The sequence below is a fragment of the Babesia bovis genome, chromosome 3, assembly GCF_000165395.2.
Source record: "Babesia bovis T2Bo chromosome 3, whole genome shotgun sequence".
NCBI lineage: Eukaryota > Apicomplexa > Aconoidasida > Piroplasmida > Babesiidae > Babesia > Babesia bovis.
The window spans coordinates 2,460,041-2,482,059 of record NC_010575.1 but is presented as its reverse complement, the minus strand read 5'-3'; the positions used below and the strand labels follow the sequence as shown (position 1 = coordinate 2,482,059).

General features: G+C 45.0%; 8 protein-coding genes across 8 annotated transcripts; 4 read left to right on the top strand and 4 right to left on the bottom strand.

Annotated features, from left to right (window-relative positions):
- Position 1: 1 nt before the first annotated feature.
- Positions 2–1,343, bottom strand: BBOV_III011540 (RNA polymerase Rpb3/RpoA insert domain family protein). Its single transcript, XM_001612224.2, has 7 exons — positions 1,020–1,343; positions 888–984; positions 761–853; positions 593–711; positions 371–557; positions 232–336; positions 2–196 (listed from the first exon to the last, which is right to left on the bottom strand). Exons 1-7 carry the CDS (start codon positions 1,251–1,253, stop codon positions 72–74), a joined length of 960 nt encoding a protein of 319 aa, XP_001612274.1. The 5' UTR covers positions 1,254–1,343; the 3' UTR covers positions 2–71.
- A 1,419-nt stretch (positions 1,344–2,762) lies between these two features.
- BBOV_III011530 (uncharacterized protein) lies at positions 2,763–4,559 on the top strand. Its single transcript, XM_001612223.2, has 6 exons — positions 2,763–2,848; positions 3,041–3,371; positions 3,407–3,661; positions 3,698–3,893; positions 3,929–3,985; positions 4,020–4,559. Exons 1-6 carry the CDS (start codon positions 2,839–2,841, stop codon positions 4,497–4,499), a joined length of 1,329 nt encoding a protein of 442 aa, XP_001612273.2. The 5' UTR covers positions 2,763–2,838; the 3' UTR covers positions 4,500–4,559.
- A 548-nt stretch (positions 4,560–5,107) lies between these two features.
- Positions 5,108–6,247, top strand: BBOV_III011520 (CRAL/TRIO domain family protein). The gene is made up of 4 exons (XM_051767240.1): positions 5,108–5,179; positions 5,216–5,349; positions 5,386–5,485; positions 5,523–6,247. The coding sequence occupies exons 1-4, from the start codon at positions 5,153–5,155 to the stop codon at positions 6,180–6,182; spliced, it is 921 nt and encodes a 306-aa protein (XP_051623570.1). The 5' UTR covers positions 5,108–5,152; the 3' UTR covers positions 6,183–6,247.
- Positions 6,248–6,298: 51 nt separating this feature from the next.
- On the bottom strand, positions 6,299–7,169 carry BBOV_III011510 (Isy1-like splicing family protein). Its single transcript, XM_001612221.2, has one exon. It carries the CDS (start codon positions 7,047–7,049, stop codon positions 6,363–6,365), a length of 687 nt encoding a protein of 228 aa, XP_001612271.1. The 5' UTR covers positions 7,050–7,169; the 3' UTR covers positions 6,299–6,362.
- An 89-nt stretch (positions 7,170–7,258) lies between these two features.
- On the top strand, positions 7,259–8,186 carry BBOV_III011500 (putative cytochrome c/c1 heme lyase). The gene is made up of 4 exons (XM_001612220.2): positions 7,259–7,602; positions 7,638–7,800; positions 7,834–7,920; positions 7,954–8,186. Exons 1-4 carry the CDS (start codon positions 7,419–7,421, stop codon positions 8,144–8,146), a joined length of 627 nt encoding a protein of 208 aa, XP_001612270.1. The 5' UTR covers positions 7,259–7,418; the 3' UTR covers positions 8,147–8,186.
- A 3-nt stretch (positions 8,187–8,189) lies between these two features.
- BBOV_III011490 (anti-silencing protein ASF1-like family protein) lies at positions 8,190–9,202 on the bottom strand. Its single transcript, XM_001612219.2, has one exon. It carries the CDS (start codon positions 9,040–9,042, stop codon positions 8,230–8,232), a length of 813 nt encoding a protein of 270 aa, XP_001612269.1. The 5' UTR covers positions 9,043–9,202; the 3' UTR covers positions 8,190–8,229.
- A 737-nt stretch (positions 9,203–9,939) lies between these two features.
- Positions 9,940–20,642, top strand: BBOV_III011480 (phosphatidylinositol 3- and 4-kinase family protein). Its single transcript, XM_001612218.2, has 2 exons — positions 9,940–11,023; positions 11,074–20,642. Exons 1-2 carry the CDS (start codon positions 10,246–10,248, stop codon positions 20,616–20,618), a joined length of 10,323 nt encoding a protein of 3,440 aa, XP_001612268.1. The 5' UTR covers positions 9,940–10,245; the 3' UTR covers positions 20,619–20,642.
- On the bottom strand, positions 20,637–21,599 carry BBOV_III011470 (FHA (fork head associated) domain family protein). The gene is made up of 5 exons (XM_051767015.1): positions 21,293–21,599; positions 21,183–21,259; positions 20,914–21,149; positions 20,769–20,852; positions 20,637–20,735 (listed from the first exon to the last, which is right to left on the bottom strand). The coding sequence occupies exons 1-5, from the start codon at positions 21,501–21,503 to the stop codon at positions 20,666–20,668; spliced, it is 678 nt and encodes a 225-aa protein (XP_051623569.1). The 5' UTR covers positions 21,504–21,599; the 3' UTR covers positions 20,637–20,665.
- Positions 21,600–22,019: the final 420 nt, after the last annotated feature.

Genomic DNA, 22,019 nt, shown 5'->3' with positions numbered 1-22,019 from the left:
TTGCATTTTAATATCTGTTAACAGATTAAATAACATGTTTTCACGTTTCTTATATGTTAGCATCTATGGGACTAATGCGTGTAGCTTATGGCATCTACCATACGCCGTTTAAGTTTCTGTGACTTTTCCTTTAGTACTCCAATGGCCTTTAGGAACAACTGTCCACTAGGTATGGCGCCGGTTGATTCCACCGAGACTGTACTTCCATGTAGCGTAGTTACACCAACTTACATATAAAGTGGTTGGACAGCTTCTTTATGATAACTCTTTTGGGGAAGCGTTCTAGACACGCTCTACATGATGTACAGTTATAGGGCCTAATAGTTGTGATACGTCCTGTAACGGATGAATCCATGGTATAGGGACACACCTTTATCAGCACTGAAGACGCCCATTGGGCATATTTGCACTAGTTCCTCAACTTCATCATTAGTCAGTGGTTCATCTTCCGAGAAGGTTATATCCGGTTTGAAGCGGTATACAGCCGTACATACTGGTGACCACTTGGCGTGTGTTTTACCAATACCCTTTTCGAGATACGCCTTTAAGTCAATTTCCTAGTACATGATATTCTATACTGAGTCACACATACCTGCCCTGGTGACAGCTTGGTAAGCAGTATATCTTTATGTATTGGTTTCGGTGGGTTATCCTTGAACAATTCAGCTTGTTCATCTGAGAGCGGTACCCATTTCATATCACCCGCGTAAACTGTATAACATATCACTATGCTAGAGACGTGCCAAATTTTGTTACATACCTGGCAAATTGGTCCTCCCAGCCAAAGATTCCTTTTTACATTCCACCTTTAGGTGGAAGCACACGCTGTTTTTATCACTGAGGTCCTCGTTATCTGGTGAGCATGAACCAATATCACATTGAGATACCTCTATATGGAATCAGGTCAGGGTTACAGTCAAATGGCACCAGCCCTAACCTATGGGCCAATACTTCATCTTGTATAACTCCAGTATTTTGGTATATCTGTTGACATTGGGCACAATACAGCAGTTACTTACATGTACGCTTTCTATGGCTAGGGTTGGCACTTCTGCGAGTAGAATCCTCCGTATGGCGTTTGCGATGGCGACATTCAGTCCTTCAATTTCTGCGATAGCGTGGTACCTCGTGTTTTTTAAAAACTTTATCTTAACATCCTTGACCTCATCGAGGACTGTGCGTCCTGAAGAGTCAGAATCTGGCTCGAATGTTGGCTTGATTCCTGTGGAATCAAGTTTAACGTGTGCTGGCATTGTAACACTGATTAAAATCTACACCTTTTGTTAAAGTGAACTAGAAAATATATTCAAAATACTATTATGCGATAATATTGTTATTCGCTGATAGAATGTAATGCTTAGTGCGTTGTGTAGTGGCTGAGATTCCTATTTTAATGATAATCGTTCATACATTATAAATTCATTCTACATCATAATTGGTACATTTTATGATGAATGTAGTGCGCTGTATCTACATTGATATGTGATAATCATTATTACGGAAATATGCTAATCTATGTTATGTATATCATTATATTCTAACGTAGATCCTGTATGCAGTATTTATATGTGTAATCCAAGCATATTTAGTGACAGTCAAATATATGTACTACCATGATTCTGTTTATATATACAATGTATAGTATGTTTACATCCTGTGGATATACCTGCTTTCACAACGTGATTTGACCACATCAATTCACCTCGTGAAAGCAGCTATATCCATTACAATAATGATATATATACATTTCAACTTCTCTACATTATATTGTTTCATCTGTTCAGTTCACCTCTTGTAGGGGTATCCATGTATTTTTCTTTGGATAATGATACTTTCAAATATATCTGGTGACTACTATTTCCTTGGATTACGAAGATCCTGTTAAATTGTTGAATTGCAATACCGTGTTCTTCAGGGGTTTTGGCAGAGTATCTCTTGCAATATCTGCGTACACTAGTAGTCCACCGATGACACAGAGCAAAACGACGAGTGGCCATATGACACCATGGCTACATATACATGGTGGCTTTGATGCTGCTATCCAAACGACGATATACAAAAGTAGGATCAATCCTGCCAGTGCAAAGATAGATATCCAAAAGAACGTTATCAATTCCATCTCCATTGTGCTAAAAATTACTTAAGCAGACGATTAAGATTTATTCTAAATGGTGTAATATATATGCTGTTAAATATAAAGTGTTAAACTATATATTTAAGCATATAATATGCATTTAATAAATTTTCCTAACTAGCTTTAAAACGTGGCGCGACGTTAGTGTACATATACCAAAAAAATTGGCACGTACATTAGGATTCGTGGAAACATCATACATTGTCGAATGTTAGCATTGTATATATGCTAGATATACTTTGGGAATTTCTATAGCATAACGCAGTATGGCAACTGCTCACAATAGCGATAAAAAAATGTAAAAACCAATTCAATTTATAAATTCCATAGTTATATATGTTGACCAATAGCTATTAAAATGATTTTCATGTGAATGGGCCGTTTATTAACTTTTTGTGTACCGTTCTAATGTTCATCTCAAAAAGGTGTACCAAACACTGATATGCGATTTCAATATGATATATACCGGGGTATAGTATATACAGCATCGGTTCTACTACATTTTATGTATAATTAAGTCAATGGAATGTGTATAGGCCCCTGGAGTTGCTACCCAAGGTCGCGCAGACGATGCCCATGACGCTCCACCAGTATTACCTAGCACATTGTATTATGTCACTATAATCGCTATTAACTTATGATTTGATATATCGCATATATATTGTACGGAATAACCTAGTTGTTGTGGAATCTTTTTTTTCGAAATGTCTAACGGTATGTTTTGCTACGCTATGTGTTATGCACACCGTTGTTATATATAGCACATATTATGTGTTTAATAAACTGGCATCTACTCAGCATTGTGTATATTAATGTTTAGCTGTTATTACTATATACCGGCCTTAATCATGTATAAGCCATATTGTGTAATTTGAATGGCATTACTCATGGAATATCATTGTACAGACACTGGGAATTCCGTGGCTGCATTATTCAGCGGTAAGGATAACTCTGCTACCTCGGTGTCTAAGCCTGTATGGGAAGATGACGATTTGGATGATAAGTCTCGTTCGGGACATTTACAGGCTACCTCTGAACCCGAATGGGTTCAAAAGCGCCGTCGTATGATATCGGAATCGGTTAAGAACGTGCCTGGTGATCAGGATGCTACATCCAGTACAGATGTAGCTTCAAGTTTAACAGGGCGGCTAACACAGACCAAGCCTCGAAAACGCGGTTCCGGGATGCGATTCATGATACAGAGGCACAACATATCTCATCTCAATTTAAATATGTCGTAAGTCAATTTTGGGGGTCATAATGCCATTTTAGTACCGGTGTAAACCAATTAGCGTTTGACGAGAGCAACTCATTGTTTGCTATACTAGGTCGCCGTGAGAAGACGATACGGCTGTTTAACATTGACAAACACCGTAGTGAGGGTAACCACTTTGGTTTAAAGTCTGAGAGTTCATGTGCTCCTACGTCTAATCGTCCGATATCTAGCTTTGCTTTTGCGGATGGCGGGAAAACAATTTACATAGTTGATGGTCACAACTCTGTGTTACGTTACGACTGTGAGCATGGGTATGTTGATTTTGGGTATCGTCACGTTTCTTTCAGTGCTGCAGTTCGTCTTGCCAATATAACTTCGATGCGTACTGCTTACAGTTTCCGTCGTGTTCACACCCCTCCAGTTTTAGATGACCAGAATGGTACTGTATTTGCTTTAAGTTGTAGTGATTTGGGTGGAGTTTTACTTTGTGATTCTAGATCGAGTTCAATCGCACATCACTTCCAGATGAATGCCACTGCTATTGTTGGTTTACATCAATATTATATCATTGTCTTCAGGGTGTTGGATACCACTTACGTGCGGGTGTTGTTGTAACAGCGGATGCGGATGCTAATGTAGGTGATAGTACTGCTGCAGCATGCTATACAGATATATGAGTGGGACTTGGTATCAGGTCGCTGTTTACATAAATTTCATGATGAGCATACTCTCCAATTAAGTTGCATTGAGATGTCACCCACGGTGAGTGCCGAGTTTGCTTCCAATGCATACCTTGCTGTTGGATCACGTATGGGTTTTTTAAATCGGTATCCCGTGTTACATTCCGAGGACAGTACGCGTTCGTCAATAATCCATCAGAGTTTGCTAAAGACTTATGGTAACTTGTCTACTGGGATAACTAGCATATGTCACGACAACAAGGGGATCTTCATCGCCTACGCTTCGGACCAGCAGCGTAATGCTTTGCGCATAATTCACAATCCCAGTGGCCAGGTGGTGAGCAATTGGCCGGTGGAGACTATTAATTTGGGTCGTGTTACCTCTGTGGCATTTGCTCCTCGTTCTAGCACATTAGCAGTTGGTAACCGTTCTGGCAGGGTACAGTTATTTGGCATATTAACATGTTAGACCTGATTATAGATATCCTTAATATCATTTTGCTATTGTGATATATATTACTTGTTTAGTGCCCAACCGTGTAGAACATATTATTGTATAGCATAGCAACAGTTTTACAAACAATTAAGTGATTAGTATCGACTTTGATGATCATATTGTGGCAATAGTAGTGCTATTAATATTGTAATAATGCAAGATAAATTTTCATCATGGGGAACATAGTACCTTACCCGCTTAGTGTGGTAGCCCGATATGCATACTAGGTTACCAGAGCGAAATAAACTTACCTGGCTGGCGCTCGGGGTGGATCACGCATCACCCTGTCGTGGCTCGGAGCGGAGCATTGCACTCAGCTGACCGTAATGAGCCATGGGCTCTCCGTTGTGAGAGTGCCAACAGCATAATTTTTGCTTGCGGTGTCCCTTGTGGACGCCAACAATCTGTCAAATTCAATCTTTCGCACATATAGCTTCACATAGCCTAACGTTACGCTTGGTGTGTAACGTTTAACAATTTGGTTCGTTTGTGGCCGTGGTGTCGCGTAGGTCGTTGGCTGGCGGTATCGCACGACGGGTTGCTACGGCGTCTTCCGTCCATATCGCATGATAATTCTGTACACTACATATTTAACGTTAGTATTTTAATTTTGGCAATCCCCTAAAATGGGCAAGCATACACCTACGGATCTGGTATGTTGTTACGGCGCGTCGTCAATTTGGTTGCAGACTCCCGAGGAGCTGCGTGGCCTCGTTTCCGCATTGAACGCGGAGCAGCGTACGCGTTTGGAGGAGATACGTAGCTTGTATTCTATGCACATCAGCGGGAATAAGGAATTATTTGACGACTTATTTTTCGTGAGGTGGGTCTTTGCTGCGTGTCGTTATATATTTCCTAGGTTCTTGCGTGCTCGTAAATTTGACATTAATAAGACCGGTGCTATGCTAAACAAGTATTTTAGCTGGCGTATGGAAATTAAGGTTGACAGTGTAATTAAGGTATGTTTTATCGCGCATTTTTACATGGATGTTGCAGTCTGATTTATCTTACATTCGTGACCGTGTACGTCAGTATTTTCCACATGGTTACCATGGTACTGACAAACTCGGTCGTCCCATATACATTGAGCGCATGGGCCACGGTAGTTGCAGCAAGCTCCTGCAGCACCTGACTACTGAGGAGCTTACTAAGTACTACGTGCAGCGTTATGAGTATATGACCCACGTGATGATGCCGGCATGCTCTTTGAAATATGGCAAGCCTGTTGAGCAGCTGTTGACAATAGTTGATCTCCGTGGTTTTTCTATATCGCAAATTAATACCAAGTTACGTTCATTTCTGACTACCATGTCCGCTGTAACTCAGAATTACTACCCTGAGTTACTGGGTAAGCTGCTTTTCATCAATGCATCTACATTCTTTTCTGCATTATGGCAGCTCATGTCACCTTTACTTGATGCTAAGACTTTATCCAAGATAAGTGTGATATCCTCTAAAACGGAGTCTCGGAATATAGTATTAGAGCTGGTTGATCCGGAGCAGTTGCCTATGTTCTTGGGTGGTACACGTCCGGATGACTTTTGGATGGAGTCTGACTTTGGTCCTTGGGGTGATCCTGAGATCATTGCTGAGCTAAAACGCACTCGTCCTCATATTCCTCAGGAACTCTATGATCTCAGGGACAAGCCGGAGTGAGCTCCGTGGTCCTATATTACAATGGTAGTGCCTATGTCATTCTACTGCAGTAATATTTAAGACACATGTTAATTAATTGTATATGTTATTCTAGGGTTACTTAGAAAGCGTTCTCAGTTGTGACTGTTATTCCGTGGAAGTATATGTTACTACTAGATTAAATGCGATATTGATGTTATTTCATAGCACGTTGCGTTGCTGTAGAGCTTCAATGAGTGGTTGGTCCCATTCCAGGGCCTCGTCTTCAAGCTCAGCTGGATCCACATGGCAATGGCTGACTTCAGAGAGCCCCTTTGTATGTAGTGATCGTTCCAACTCGGCCTCTGCTGCTGATAGCATGCCGTCCTCATCATCTCGGAACCCATAATAATCTGGGTTAATCTTGCGATATAACTCAGCGCGTGTTACATATGTGTCTACACGTCGTTCGTCCATCTCCTGCTTTTCAAACAGTTCTTGTACACCCGGTAGATTCTTGGCTGCCCCGAAGTATCGGTATCCTCCACCTCCTATTTTCAACTCAGCTCCATGTGCATTTTCTATGGCCGATGAAAGTGCCCTTTGATCGGGTCCTCCAAGTTCGATTACTCGTTCGTCCCAGCGCTTCCTAAGACCTATTAGCCTGTTGATTTCGTCATTGAGGTCACGAATTGCAAATTCGCCAAGACTTGCATTCTGTATCCTCGATATCGAGATCATAACATCCTTGACCAGTAGGTTTCTCCAATGCTCCGCTGTACGGTAGTCGGTAACCTCGGATGTATGCCTGGGTTTCCTCGTTAGTTGCGTATCGTGGGCTGCAAGCCCGCTTTTGATACGCAACCACTTATTAAGCATGGCATTTGCCTTTTCTGAATTGCGCGCCATGGTATTTCTTGTGGATCTTAGGGTACCTAGCTATACCTATACACTATCAAGGAATCCTGAGGATTTCAGAGATATAGATAGACATAAAACCATATCACCTGGTAGTGCTATGATATAGTATTACTACAATAAATGCTATATCATGGCCAATCCAACGTAACGCGCACCACCCTGGAGCTACAATGGCCTCTGTTGTAGTCCGCTAGAGTCACAATATAACTGAAATATGTTTCTTTAAACTGTTAAGTTTTACTCTGCCCAAATATGACACATATATAGACTGTTCTGGGTAGCACATGACATGTGTACCCATGCTGGCAATATCGTTATAAATCCCTCACACATTGGTTAACCTAGCTATCACAGACAATGGGAGACTCCAGTAGGTGCCATGTAACGGCTCCGGAGTCTTCTCATGGCGTTTGGTGTCCCATGGACATCAATGAGTCTAACATGATGCCGTTGCTTCCGAATACCGCTTGTAGTGATGAAGCTCGTGCGCTTGATACTACTAGGGAAATGTCATCCATACCACGTACGGAATCAGGTGAAAGTATGTTAATCTGAGCTCAACACTACCCTTCACAGAATGGACATATCCATCCCCAATGCAGTTTTACAATGCCTTGGCATTGAAGCAAAAGACAAATCCCGATGAGGCTGCGTTCATGAATGAAGCTGTTATGGCCCATAATACTGTCAACGAACGGTCCTGGTCCAAAGTGATGGAATGGGAGCGTATTCATGCTAGGTAAGTTATTTAGTCCTGTGATATAACTTCTAGGACATGCTCTAATCCGCAACTACGGCGCTTCGTAGGACGGTATGGCAAGGAGTCCCCAAGATCACTTTTACATCGCTATTTTTGGGGGTTAGTTGTGAGATAGTTAACTAATATACTCAGCATGGGCCAAGCGTTTGACCGACATGATTGGTACATCAATCGGTGTGGGCGTGAAGTACGCTATATCATAGACTACTACGATGATCCCAGAGCTGGTGACGATATACAGGTATATATCGACGCAAGACCGGCTTTGGATTCTTTCGGTTCTTTATACGATCGCATTAGGATGGCATTTGCCAGGAAAGGTTGATTGGCATTGAACAGGTTCAGATACACTAGATCTAGTTAAATGTATACCAAGGGTAATACTGCATTGAAATATTAAGGTCCCTGTTAGACATCTACTATCGATGTAGTTGTAGAGATGGTGAATAACCCAGTTGCCCGATGTACTTTGCGACTTTCCATGGACAATTCCAAATCGTCATCTAAAGGCCGCTTGCGTGAGGTAGTTTTATCCTGGGTATTCCCTTCCGATATGTTTAAAGTGGATGAAGTGGAGCCTGTGTTGTCCATTTGGGCAGCATTGCTGCTATCGGGTTTATCCAAAGAATGATCGTAATCCGATTCATCCTCAGATGAAGCTTCATCGTGGTCGTTGATCACCCGACTGATATCATTGCCTTCAGGGTCTAGCAGCTCGTCGGAATCCCATTTTATAGGGAACCTAGTTACACGGGGCTGGTCTATTATACACCTTACCATCTTCTCAATGATTGGTGTGTCCGGCGGGCATTCCCTGAGTTCCGGGTCGTCATAGCAATTGTTTGTGTAATAACCGATACGTATGAACTCCTGGTCGCAGTAACTTGCAGTTACCAGCACTGCCTGCATGCCCAGGATGCCATTAGGGTCCAGTTTGTTAAAGTCAGGTGGTGCTACCCTGAACTCGAATTCTAAGATACCCTTATATATGGGACCCAGACACACAGCATCCAGTACAATCTCACCTTCGCTATTCTGGGTATCGTTTGACTCCTGGCTGTCCAAATAACCATGACCATCCGATGTTACGTATATAATCTTCCACTCTACATCGTGCTTGAGGTCCTCCAGGCACTCAAATTCAATCTGGAATACCAGAGGCGCAGTCACTGGGCAAACGTTGTTGCCAACAGTGATGTTGGTCACATTAACCAGTGACATTTCAGGCAAGAAGATATAGAAGACTTAGTGGGTATATATGAACTGGCAGGATAAAATGGATACAAGACTGGAAAAGGAGGTACCCTGTTGTTGTTGTATGTTGATGTGTTAATTACACACCGATACACACCGTTGTCTAGTAGACAGTAGTCAACTCAAAATGCTATATACCAAGCTCCAGAGCAAGTATACTGCAATATAGATCCTTTTTAGTGCAAATTCAATGTGTTTGGCAACGTTGTTTGTTCACCATATGTGGGGGATTCAGGAAGTATTTATCTATGTTTCAATTTGTATTATAGCTTGAATATCTGGTATATTGAAATATGTACCAAGTTTAGATCCTACTGCTAGCCCGGATTCTCTAACGGGATGTGTTGTAGACCAGATGTATACTACCGTTGGGTAATAGTGACTTCTCGCATAGATATACCGATCAAATGGATTCTTTAAGTAACCTAGTTGTAGTATTAGCCTTTATTCGTCCATACCACTGCTGAGTCATTAAGACTTTTTAACTCCTCGCTATTATCACGACGCGGTTAACACGAGTGCCCATTAGTCTAACATTGAACACGTATTCACGTCTGTTTCATGTAGAGTATATATATTATATCCTGGTACACTGCAGAGGGTCATGTTTCAGCCGGAACGATCTGTTAGCTTACCGACTCTCTAGCAACGTAAGCACTTCTATAAAAAGAATCTAGCATTTGTGATAATACATATGATCTTACTCACTATATAAATCTACATGTGTCATTGGTATCCTACGGGGCAGTGATAGTACTAAATTCCACATGGTGTGTAGACACGGTGGACGTAGTGGAGCTGATTCCTTGGCATACCGAGGCATTTTATAACTTTAATGTACTTTTTGGAAGTAGAAATACTTTATACTAAATAAATATATCCCGTATCGTTTCTTGAGTATATATCCATCATACTGTGTACCGAGTGTTTGCAAGTGGTACACATTCAAGGTTGTATGTTACCGTATAAGTCATGAATGAATCGTTTATCTCATTGATAGCTTACACCTTTGAACATGTACATCCCAGAAAAGGCTGTCTATTGTGTTAGGATGAATAAATGGGCCTTTACTTCTCTAAAACTTTACTCTAGAGTAAACTTGGACTCCTAAAATGCTATTCAGAGGTCAAATGAAAACCACTGAATGTGTGTTGAGGTGCTGTTTTATTAATGGCTGAATGGTTACTTGAGGGTATAACCCTGCTGCAACAGCAGCTACAGCGTTTTGGGCTGCGTAACTTCGGCTACATGCTTCTAGAGAATTCCTCGAAGCCCGATGGCAGCCTGTTATCGCGATTAAAGCAGAGTTGTGAGGTATCCTCCAAAGATGAATGCCCGCAGCCCTCTGTTGTAGACTCCTGTAATACTCCTGGAGACCCTCAGTCCCACGATGGGAGGTGTATTAGTTTACTGCACCTACAGGATACTGCCTATTTGTCGACCAATGCGTACTACCCACTGCATGGCAAACTCAGGAAAATCGAAAGCCGGTGGAACGGTTGCACATCCTATAAACGGATGTTGAAAACAATTTCCAAACTAGAGTCATTGGAATGCCAGGGGCCGCTCCACTTGGTATTGCGTGAGATCCTGATGCCTATGCTTAAGCAATTAAGTAGCCTACTGTCTACAGGAGATCGCAAACCATTTTACCAAGGTGTCCGCCGGTTTTCATATATGGTATTGACCATGTTCACTGGTGGGTATGGCCAGGAGCTTTACGAGGATATTGACTCTGATGACGTGATACTGCTTGTATCATTCCTTAGGCAGCACTTATCGCTTTTACTGAACACTGATATAGATCGCCTGTTTACTGGAGGCGCCTTGCCAGTGCGTACCATATTTACCTGGGCCCGTAGTGTAGTATATACCGTAAACCTATTGCAAGCACTACGACCTAAGGTGGCTGAATCATTTCAAGACGACTTGATATATGACTTCCAAGGTAAGTGTACCTTAGTTATTCTTTAGACTACCTGTGCTTATTATATGTAGACCTGCTGCAACGAAGGTATGGCACCACTGCCAAGCTCTTCCAGAGGACTTTTAAGACTGCATCTCCTGTGGAATCGGGGCAGGAACTTAGCAACCCTGCTGTTGTGGTTAACAACAGCAGCGTTACACTCATGGCTATACTCATCTCCGAGCTGTGCAATATCGAGCGCGTTGAACCTTGTGTTGCATTGCCTAATGGCACTCCGGGGACTTATAGCAATGGTGACTCTCAGTCAGCTTTATTCGCTGATACCCACTACTTCACATCACCACTGTTCCTTAGTTCCGGGAAGGCCGTGCATACGTTATTGCCGTACCTCGCCTCGCAGCTGCTGGATAACTCCCTGAGGCAGCTGGAGTACATAGTGAGTAGTGTCGCATCACTATTGCACCACGTGTCCCTGTGGCAGAGTTACAGCTACATGATACTGGGTTACTGCGACTTTGGATACAATGGCCATTTCCCGAAACACGTGCTCGGGGACCATGATGAAGGCAGTTACGACAGCAGCGCATTCCTGGAGCTGCTGGATTCAAATGAGTCTAGCAGGTTGCACGATATGGACATCACTGGATCCAGCACTTTGTTGAGGGCATTGCGGCTACTGGAAGAACTGGTAACTTGGCTGCTCCAGGAAGTGGTCTCCGGTAACGAAGGGAGCCACATGATGGGATTCCTCCAATTAGTCTCGCGCACAATGTTTGTCTGGCACATACATTACTACCGGACCTATATAAGAGCCATGGGCGCTCAGGCGCACGATTGTGACTACTACGCCACCTTCCTGAAGATGAGCGCCGTCACGCTCAATAGGTACAGGCGCCAAATGCCACCCGAGGTTGCCGACATCCTGTTATCCATTATTTGCATTGCACTAAGGGTAATGGCCCGCTCCAGGGAGCGCCACCGGCTGGCACATATAGTCATTTACTCATTCCTCCGCCCGTTCAGCTACCTCGTGGGAACCGGTACAATACCCACTGAAGAAGACGCTCCCTGTACCGCTATACCGCTGTCCAAAGACGCAGTGCTGCGTATTGACACTTATGCCTACAACTGCCTGAGGTCAATTATCCTGGAGTACACCCAGTGTACCAACAGGCCCTATGAGTTAATGAAATGCATATACTCCCAGCTGCAGCTGCGCGGGTACAAAGTGGAGTCGATAACTGAAATTGGAAGTGACGCCATGTTAAACCTGCTCAAACGATTCGGGGAGTACGACCGGCGGCGTAAGGTAAATCTATACACTGACGAAGATTGCGCTTCACAAGACGGCCAGCAGAGGAGTAGTACTAGCTATGCGTTCACTAAGTGTTTCCCAGTTGAGCTCGCTGATCACACTTCCGTGGTTCTAGTATGCCTGGCAACTGATATCGCCATGCGATGCCTGCTGCGCCATGAAACTATGGAGAATGCCGATATTGCACTGTCGTTTGTATTTGTCAACTCAATGGTACTCCTACTCCTAAACGCCCAGAATGGGATGATAAAGGACTACAGAAGCGTTATCCTGCTCCTGGATACCTACTGCAGGATCCAGATGATAGATATATCCGGTAGCATGAAGATGGCTGTTAGGGCGCCCCTGATATCGGCAGTGCACCTTGGCGACTCCGTAGTGGAGGTGATGCTGTACTCCGTCATCGCCATGCAGAAGTGCAGCAACTCCGATAAACTCTCCAGGAAATACTCAGTACTACTCATGAGGTCACTGAGGTCAATGATTGCATCGCCCCTTAAGGATGCGGTATATGTAATAAAGACGCTGAAATTCCTCCTGGAGTATAACCGGTGCCGTGTGGATGATGATGCATCTAGCCACTTGCGCTCCATGTCGCAACAGAGCAACGATCCTTGCTGTATGAACACGGAATGTACCGGGTCAACTGATAAAGGGGGTGATACAGATCTATTGCCCTGTAAATACAGCGATACTACAATAACGCCGTCGCCTCCAGCGGTGATAGACAAGCTTATTATACACGCACTATGCCGTTACCTGGCAAGTGTAGCTGTTAATTACAATAGGCTCCGGAAAAGCAGCAACGTGGAGTCGATGATACTCGTATTCGATGATATATTCAAGGCAGTACAGGAGTTCATCAAGTTTGCCCACGTGAATGCACAGATGAACCTGATAGAGGTGATACCACACCTGCTGCATCTGTGGGACCTGGTGTCAGAACAAACCGCTACCAGTGAGCACCTGATAGCGCTGTGCATGGCCTCGGAGTCCCTAAACCGCCGTTTTCACGCAGTGGCGCACGGTGTGCCTCTATTATCGGAACTCACGCGGGCGCTGTCACTAGGTTCATACCACATGAATGTGGATACCCACGACCCCGGGTTAGCTAAGAGCGACCAGTCAATGGAGTCCGTGATGACCTCAGTCAGTAGATCCAACTCCGGAATTCATACCGTGTCTAACGCAGTGCTACACAGAGGTAACTTCTCAACGAGCCACAGCGGTGCCACCACTCCAGGGCGCTCGACAGTATCACATGGACGATACGTAACACTCTACTCATCCTCGGCACCGGCGTACTGCTACCACTGTCTACAGAAGTTCGCACCCACAGCTGTGCGTGGGACCTACTACTTGACGTGTAACCGTTGTTTAATGCCAAATCCCATATACTGCCAGGGGCAGATAGACCTCCAGAACAGCAGTATCCAGGTCTTTATCTCCACTGACGTGCCTTTACTGGCACGTCGCACTATAGGTACCGGGTTGTTTTCGTTAAGGCCTGGTACTACCTCGTTATTCGAAGGCATTGCTCTGGAGTGGCCGTACATATTATCGCTACTCGAGAGGTATATCGACTACTTGTACAATGCCAACGACGACCAGATAGAGTACTACATGGAGCGATTATCGAATATATGGTCCCAGCTAATCTACTCAATGAGGACCTGCAACAACACCCTGGTACAAATAGCAAGGAAGCTTTCGACCCCGGGGCCTACATGCCTCCTGTCAATGATGAACAAGCAGTATCTGCACACGCTGTTCACTGGTAAATTCAATAATGAGTTCCTACCGCTTTTTGAGTACCGGCAAAGTGACAACATGGCCATCATGGCAGATGCGTCCGTGGAGCCCGGGTACATGCAAAGCCTCTACTTCTACGACTGCCTGTCGCTACTGTTCTGCTGCCAACTGCCAAAGAGCGCTTTGCCAGTTACCGAGGAGCACCACCCATTGGATCGTAGCGGCTTCAGTGATATCCCCAAGGAGGATCACGAGGTATCACGCAAGATACTAGGGCCGCACGCCATTGCAATAGCGGCCAACATGAGCACCTCGACCATTACCGAGGTTATCACCACCCTGCTGCAGAACGTAATAGACAGCGAGCTGATATCATCAAAGTACTTACTACCGGATCTAAGTAGTGTCCACCAAGATAGTATGACTTTGTCGGATATAAGGACCAGTGACAGATATAGGTTCTCCAACGCCTGGGTAAAGCTCACACAGATCTGCAATGTAGTATCTATCCCTATAAACCGATTGGCTATATCAGGGCTATCCATGGCGCCAGTGCGCCTGTGTATGACCGCCATGTCCAAGATGACGCCGCTCCAGGTCATGGCCAAGGCGATGTTCGAGCTCATACTGACACCAACGGCCTTCGACAGGCTTGAGCTACTCCATGAAGGTACTATCAAGTCAGTGCTGTGCACTGACGCCACCTTGCAGCACAGCTTGGACGATTGCGACTATCGTTTGTTCCAGCTTATGCAGGCTATAAACGATGGGACTGACCCGCTGGAGTTCCAAGAGCAGCTTTTGAAGCTCGATAAGTACAGGTTCTATGCGCTGGTGCGGCTGCTGTGGTACGCCACCAATCCACACGTCATCATCCGTATGATGGACGTGGCTAAAAACCAGGAGTCGCTGTTGCAAATCCAGACTGATTACGTATCCAAGCCCTTCTCGGCCTACCTAGAACTTGTCAAAGCTAACCGGCAACTGGATCCCGTTAACCAACAGGTTGGCATAAGCCAGCAGGACTCTAACCCGAGCCAGGCTCCGTCGAACGCTAGCTGTGCACAGACAAATACAACTCAACCCAAAGTGGTGGACAGTGGCAGTAATTACGTGGCTTCCGAGTTTGAGCATGGTACATTACCAACCATGGACTCTATAGCTCTATCATCAGATGTAATGGAACCAACCAACTCGCCAGAGGCGCTAAGCGAGAGTAGCAAAGACAGCTTAAGCGAGTCTGCTATAGACCTACCGGCACTAGTTGAATACCTCCAGGAGAATTTCGTACGCATACTGGAGTACTTCGTGGCAGTATGGTTAAACCGAGCGCAGCAAACGCTCAACTTTGCCCTAAAAAATAAACGTGTGTTCTATCCAGAAATATATGGATACCACGACAAAGATCGCATGTCATACGTACATATAGCAAGGACCTATAACTGCATAGCCATTTTGATCTGCCTGTATCAGGGTGATATAGACGTATTCTGTGACCGCTTGATCGAGGTGCTGACACTGCAGCAGGTTAACGAGCATATAGGGTCAGTGCTACTGACATGCTGGAGAGTGTTCTCCCGTAAAATATCAGCGGAGATCCTAGGGCTCTGTGCGCCCGGTATTGCATACAACGTGGCACTTATAGAGGCGCTAGGTATAGACCCACAGAAGAGCCGTGGCCTTATAGAGGAAATAAAGTCAAGACTCAATGACATGAGTGATGGAGCGCGGCTGTGCTCATATGTCGATTGTGTAGTTTCAGTGGTCAGGTCACCCTTAGACGTAAAGGGTATAGAGATCAAGCTGGCAATGCTGGCTGCATTGCTCCACAGAGGTGATAGAGTAAAGGTGCCATACATCACCAGGGAAGCTGCTGCCATCACTGCCAACCACCTGCTAGAGCTGAACCCATTCGTATCAAACATGGAGCACTGCAGGCAGCCGGCATCCAGCTTGGCGGAGGCGGCTCTGTGCACGATTGCCGAGTACTCAGATGACTTCTCCAAGACACCCACCACCCTGGCCACGGAGTGCTGCTCAATCCTGGGCTACGTGCCATGTGACCTCGGGAGATTCCAGGTACCTCGCAAGACCGTTAGTGCATACGTACAGTGCGCACAAGCGGACCCCCGGGAACTGGGTGACGTAGTGCTGCGTGACTACCTTATACCAAACATGCACCTGCAGGTTGCCTTGTACTGCATACAGGAAATCCTGAAGTTAATGGGACTCTACAAGGGTGGTATCAGGTCAACAAAGGATTTGGACCAGATGGCACGCAGGTGGAACAAATCGTTTGATAAGGTAATCCGAAGAGCTATTGAACCCTATCGTGCAACCAGTTTCCTGAGGAACAGGTCAATAGAGAATTTAATTGAAACTTGCCTGGATGTAAATACAGTACTGGATATTAAATCGTTTGTATGGTGGCTACTGAAAATGCTACCTGATACTTGCCCTGCGCTCCCGCTATTCAGGGCATGTGATTTGGCAATGGTCAAGATACCTTCAGTCTTGACGTTCCTCCTGCCATATATAGTGGAGTCATGCGTGCACTTCCTAGATGATGAAAACTGCCTGGTCATCGGGAAGCGAGTAGCCTCTTTGTTGTGTAACATCCTGAAACGGGACAGTACCACTTTTGGTATCAAGTGGGAGCCACCCTATGAAGTAGTTTGCAAACATGTACGTAAACTGGATATTACAGACCAGTATACGTCGTGCCAGGCTATATTCAATCTGTTGGACGGTATAAAGGTGCTGGCAGATAGATACCGAAAGGAGCTCATTAAACTAAGGAATGAATCCACGGATAATGGCTCTCCCAAGAAGAGGAAGACTGAGTCGGGTACCGAGAAGGTATCTAACAAGCATATAGAGAGGCAACTGGTAGTCAAGATGAAAAGGCTAGACTCCATTTTGTTTGCAGTGCCCGAGCTATTAGTGGCACACGCTGCTATATCGTGTGGTTCATACGCCAGAGGCGTCATGATAATCGAGAAGAAGCTTGCACTGGAGCCGAGGATATACAATTTCAACGACCCATACAGGTCACTGAGTAACCGCGAGTTAAAAAAGAACGTAGTGGACAATGGTGGACTGGATCCACAGACAATTATATCACTGCTATGCCGTGGTTACCTAGGTCTAGGGGACTACGATTCGTTGGTGTGTATCTCAACGATAGTGCTCAACGATAACTTCCAGAGATCGCGCAAAAGCGCTAGCATCGTGGATGTATGTAACAGTAACGTTGAGAACAGCTTCAATGCACCAGCCAGTGCCCGTAATCTAGCTGTGTACAAGAACCAGCAGGATGTATGCAGAGCGTTTTCATACGAGTGCCGTGGTAAGTATAGGGAGGCCTGCGATGTCTATAACCGACTGTTGAAGACATCGCAGGATCCCAGGCTATGGGCTAGCTGGTACCGCATTATACAGATGACGGGGCCCACGGTATTCATCAAGCTGCCAACACCGGATCTTGAAAGCTCAGCAGAGTCACTCATCGCGGAATCCATCACTGCATGCTGGAAGCTTGCGTTATGGGATGAGCTGGATGCAATAATGGCCAAGAAGACGTCAACGGAATGCTCACTGCTGGAGATACCCTACGAAGAGATTAAAGGTAGCGATATATTCCTAGTTGAACGACAAAGTACACCACAGGATTCCAATTCATCAGGGTCACTATCGCAATTAACCCAGTGCACAGTGGATGAAAATGAATCGGGTGTGTTCTGGGAGTCACTCATGATGAGGGATCCCATAGATGTATGGTTCATGGAGCAGACGGCTAGTGCCATCTGCCACCTACAGAAGCATGATTACGTATCAACTGATGAAACTATCAAGCAGGGCTTCAAGCACCTCATAAGGCCCTTGGGGCTAGCCATAAGGGAGTCTACAGTAGTGGCCATGAAGTACCTAGACAAAATAGCAACGCTAAATGCATTGCGATTGTGCAGCAGGTTTAACAGTGGCAAGTACGATTACCAGGAGCGTGGGTTCGCCAACGAATTGACTTACTGGGTACAAGGCAGCGCCAAAGACAGCCTAAAGTCGTCCCTGGATATCTTGGGAACCGCTAAAGTGGCACTTGAATTGGGTGGCAAGTCGGATGCCGCCATTGAGTTGCTGTTGTCACTTAATCGGTTATGCCGGTTGCATAAAGTGGATGTACATATACCAGGCAGCATATCGCTAGCGGATGAGGCGTTCAGCGGAAGAAGTGACGTTATATTGGAGCATGCCCTGACGTTGCAACACCAGGGGCAGATTGATGAGGCCATAGGGGCATTGAAGGCACTGGCACGTAACGACTTCGAGGGGTTCTATAACCTAGTGAAGATGTACACAGCAAGTAACATGCTAATCCCGAAGCGTGCAATATTCCACATGAGGGAGATATTGAAAGCAGCACCGCAGAGTTTCAAGGCCAATATGTTGTACGCGGATTACCTGGACAAGTTACTGGACCACCGGCTGCGGAACGCCAGGAACTTGAAGGTGGTACTCAATGATTCCGCCATATGCTCACGAAGGGGGCCACTGAGTGGTTCAGTGGAGCATACATATAAAATAACTGGAGTCGACGGTGTGTCCGGGATATTCACTTTTGTCCAGTTGGTGCCAGCAACGATCAACGCCTACCTCCAGGCGTTGACGTTCATGGTGCCTACCATGGACAAGGGCGCTGCACTCTCAGGGAATGACGATAGAATATCGAGCTACTGCGATATGAAGCTGCATAACGACAGTGGCGCCAGCGGTAGGGAGAGCCATAACACTAGCCACGGCAACTCAACTGAACCCTGGGTTAACATGGATATTGTGGATATACTCACCAAAGTAATAGCGATACTGTGCTTCTACTGCACGCCGAATACCAACCAGTGTATGGGTAATGTGACATTTGAGAATGAAGCGTGCCAGATTTTCGCCAATGCCATCATGGACTCATTCATGCGCCACAACGACCCCTTGCCGCAGTACTACTGGTACTCCGTTATATCGCAGTTAATGAGTCGGTGCAACCATAAGTTACTGGGACAGCCGTTGTTCCAGACACTAGTGGCCAGACTTGTTGCTAGGTACCCCAAGCAGGCGCTGTGGTCAACGCTCTACTTCGCCCATTCAGTGAATTCACATATGAGGCAGATACATATAAGCATCGAGAAGAAAGCACGAGAGATATCGCCACCGTCAGCCACTATAGTGGAGCACTATCGGTCCATATTCACGGAGCTTATACACGTAGCAATGGATACCAGCGTGTCCATAAACGAGAAGTCGGCCTTGAGGTTCCAGGGGTTGTGGCGACTAATTAATAGTAACGACTGCAAGAAGTACGTCATCATACCCACTAATCGGAACCTAAGCTTCGAGTTCATAGTGCATTACGACCAGATGGTAGAAAAATCACGTATATGCGGCCTGGACGAACAGATGAGAATATTAAATTCAAAGCAGAAGCCTAAACGAGTTGGGTTCATAGCGGCTAGTGGTGACTTGCTTAACTTTCTGATAAAGAATGAAGTAAAAGGCGATTTGCGCAAAGATAAACGTATGATGGAAGTGACACAGTATATAGCGAAGTTATTAAGGAACCAGCATACAGGGATGCCGCTGCAGTGCTATAGTGTGGTACCACTAAGCGAAGTCGCCGGGATAATTGAATGGGTGCCTAATATGGCAACCATGCGATCAGTGGTTACAGAAGAGCTGCGCAGGGTCTCGGAGTCCATTGACCGTGAGTGCAGAGCAGATATCTCAAACTACGCCACTAGCGTAACGGATAAGAACTACGTAGAGAGCTTGAACCTGTTCCGGAAACTGTGTGATAGAAGACCGCCGGTATTACATCGAGCTTATTATAAAGTGTTCAAGAGAGACCCTACGGCATGGTTCACCGCAAGAAAGGAGTTTATACATACATGCGCCGTATGGAGCATACTGGGATATATAGTAGGCCTAGGTGACCGGCACGCAGAGAATATCTTGCTTAACCTATTGACCGGACAGATCATGCACGTTGACTTCGATTGTCTGTTTGGCAAGGGGTTACAACTAGCTGTACCCGAGCTCGTGCCCTTCAGGATGACACAGAATGTCGTATGTAACCTCGGAGTATGCGGTACCGCCAACGACGGGCCGTTCTACTCACAAGCACTCAAGTTCCTCCAAACGCTACACCTAGAAAGGCATAAAATTACTGCCATATTGATGAATTTTGTATTCGATCCGCTTATAGAATGGCATAGAGGTGAGCAAGTACACAATGCAGCTGGACATTCCCAAAAGGTAATACAGTGCATAGAAAATAAATTAAGAGGAGCATTGAACGTGGTAATGCCGTCAGTAGAAATTAACTCTAGCCATTCAAAGTCAAGAGATGAAGAGGACCTGAGCGATGCTCAGGCACTGCAGAACTTCGAAAGTGTAGCGGAGTTCATGGAACCACGTGAACAGTTGCAGAAACTGATCCAAGTAGCAACGTCACACGCTCACTTGTCGAAGATGTTTGTAGGATGGGCTCCATGGTTGTAGCCCCTTACAGTTTGTTGCGATTATTACACAGTAATCATGTGCACCAGTCACACGCACTTGTCATGGAGTACCACGTACTCCCTGCTGGAGAAACCGAACTTTAATATATCGTTTTCTCTGTATATGCTTATGTATTACACATGGACCTACTTCAACTCGTAGTACCTACTCTTTTCTATACGCTCTCCATTGATAAAGCTACCATTCGTACTTTCAAGGTCAATCAAATAGGGCCTGTATATAATGTAATCGAGCAGAGGCGAATAATCAAGAGACAGAATATATAAAGACGTACCTTACGCGTTTATTATCCTGTAATCTGTGCTGTATCACCGCGTGCTGCTTGGATATGGTAGGGTGGAATAACTGTATGTCAGCCACCCGCTGGTCGCAGCCAATGAGGTAATACTCCTGCTTGTCCAGCATAATGGTCTTTAGTACTTGTGTATTCTTGGGATCTTCAGGGTCAGGTTTGAATACATAGAGTCGCCATGATACAGGCGACATCCGTGATTCAGGAGGAGGGGTGTACTAAAGATAATATGGCAACGTGCAATAACCTACCTTCATAACCACTCCATTGCGCGTATTGGTCTCTGCTGCTAGTAAACCAGATGGCTCGAAATTCTCCTTTTCCGGTTCTATGGAATGTGATCCACTGGATACATCATTACCTATAACAATGGCAGAGCCGCTCTTTTTCGAGCGAGGTCGATCTTCATCTTTATATGGCCTTCCCCTTGAATCGATACGTATAGGCCTGGCGCCAAGCTCCTCTTTAACTCGAACGAGATGCTCCCTGCCGTATGATTCCCGACGGTGAGAGCCACGCGATTCCGGTGACTCCCTTTTAATTCTTATTGGAGATCGACTTCTATCCCGCATCTTGTGTCATATTAGTTATACTTAATGCCATGAACAATGAAACTGTGATTACTGTTACACACTAGAATAGATCTAGTATCCCTAGTGGAGTTACATTTAATATACACATCAGAAATTAACACGGTAATAACACTTCTAATACAAAGGAGTCTTTATACCAAATGCTATGTAGTATCCCCAAAAGATTCTATATATTACTTTAGGTAGGTCACTCAAGCTTATGCCAATATACAGAGTATTATCACAATTCTACATAAGCATCGAATGTGTCGTTCGGGGATAGTACATAGCTACATGTAGCTTCTCTTTGGGTACAATAGACTAGTATGCATATAGAAGAGTTTTTAGGGTTCCTTGAAGTACCCCGAATTGATGCCTTATGAGGAAGTTGCAACAAAACAATCAATGGACTAGGTATACGTTACCATTAAACGGCTCTCTAGAGATGATCACGTACTAAATGGATTAGTATCTCGAAGTGATTGATACATAGACCGTTTAGTATATAGCGCTATA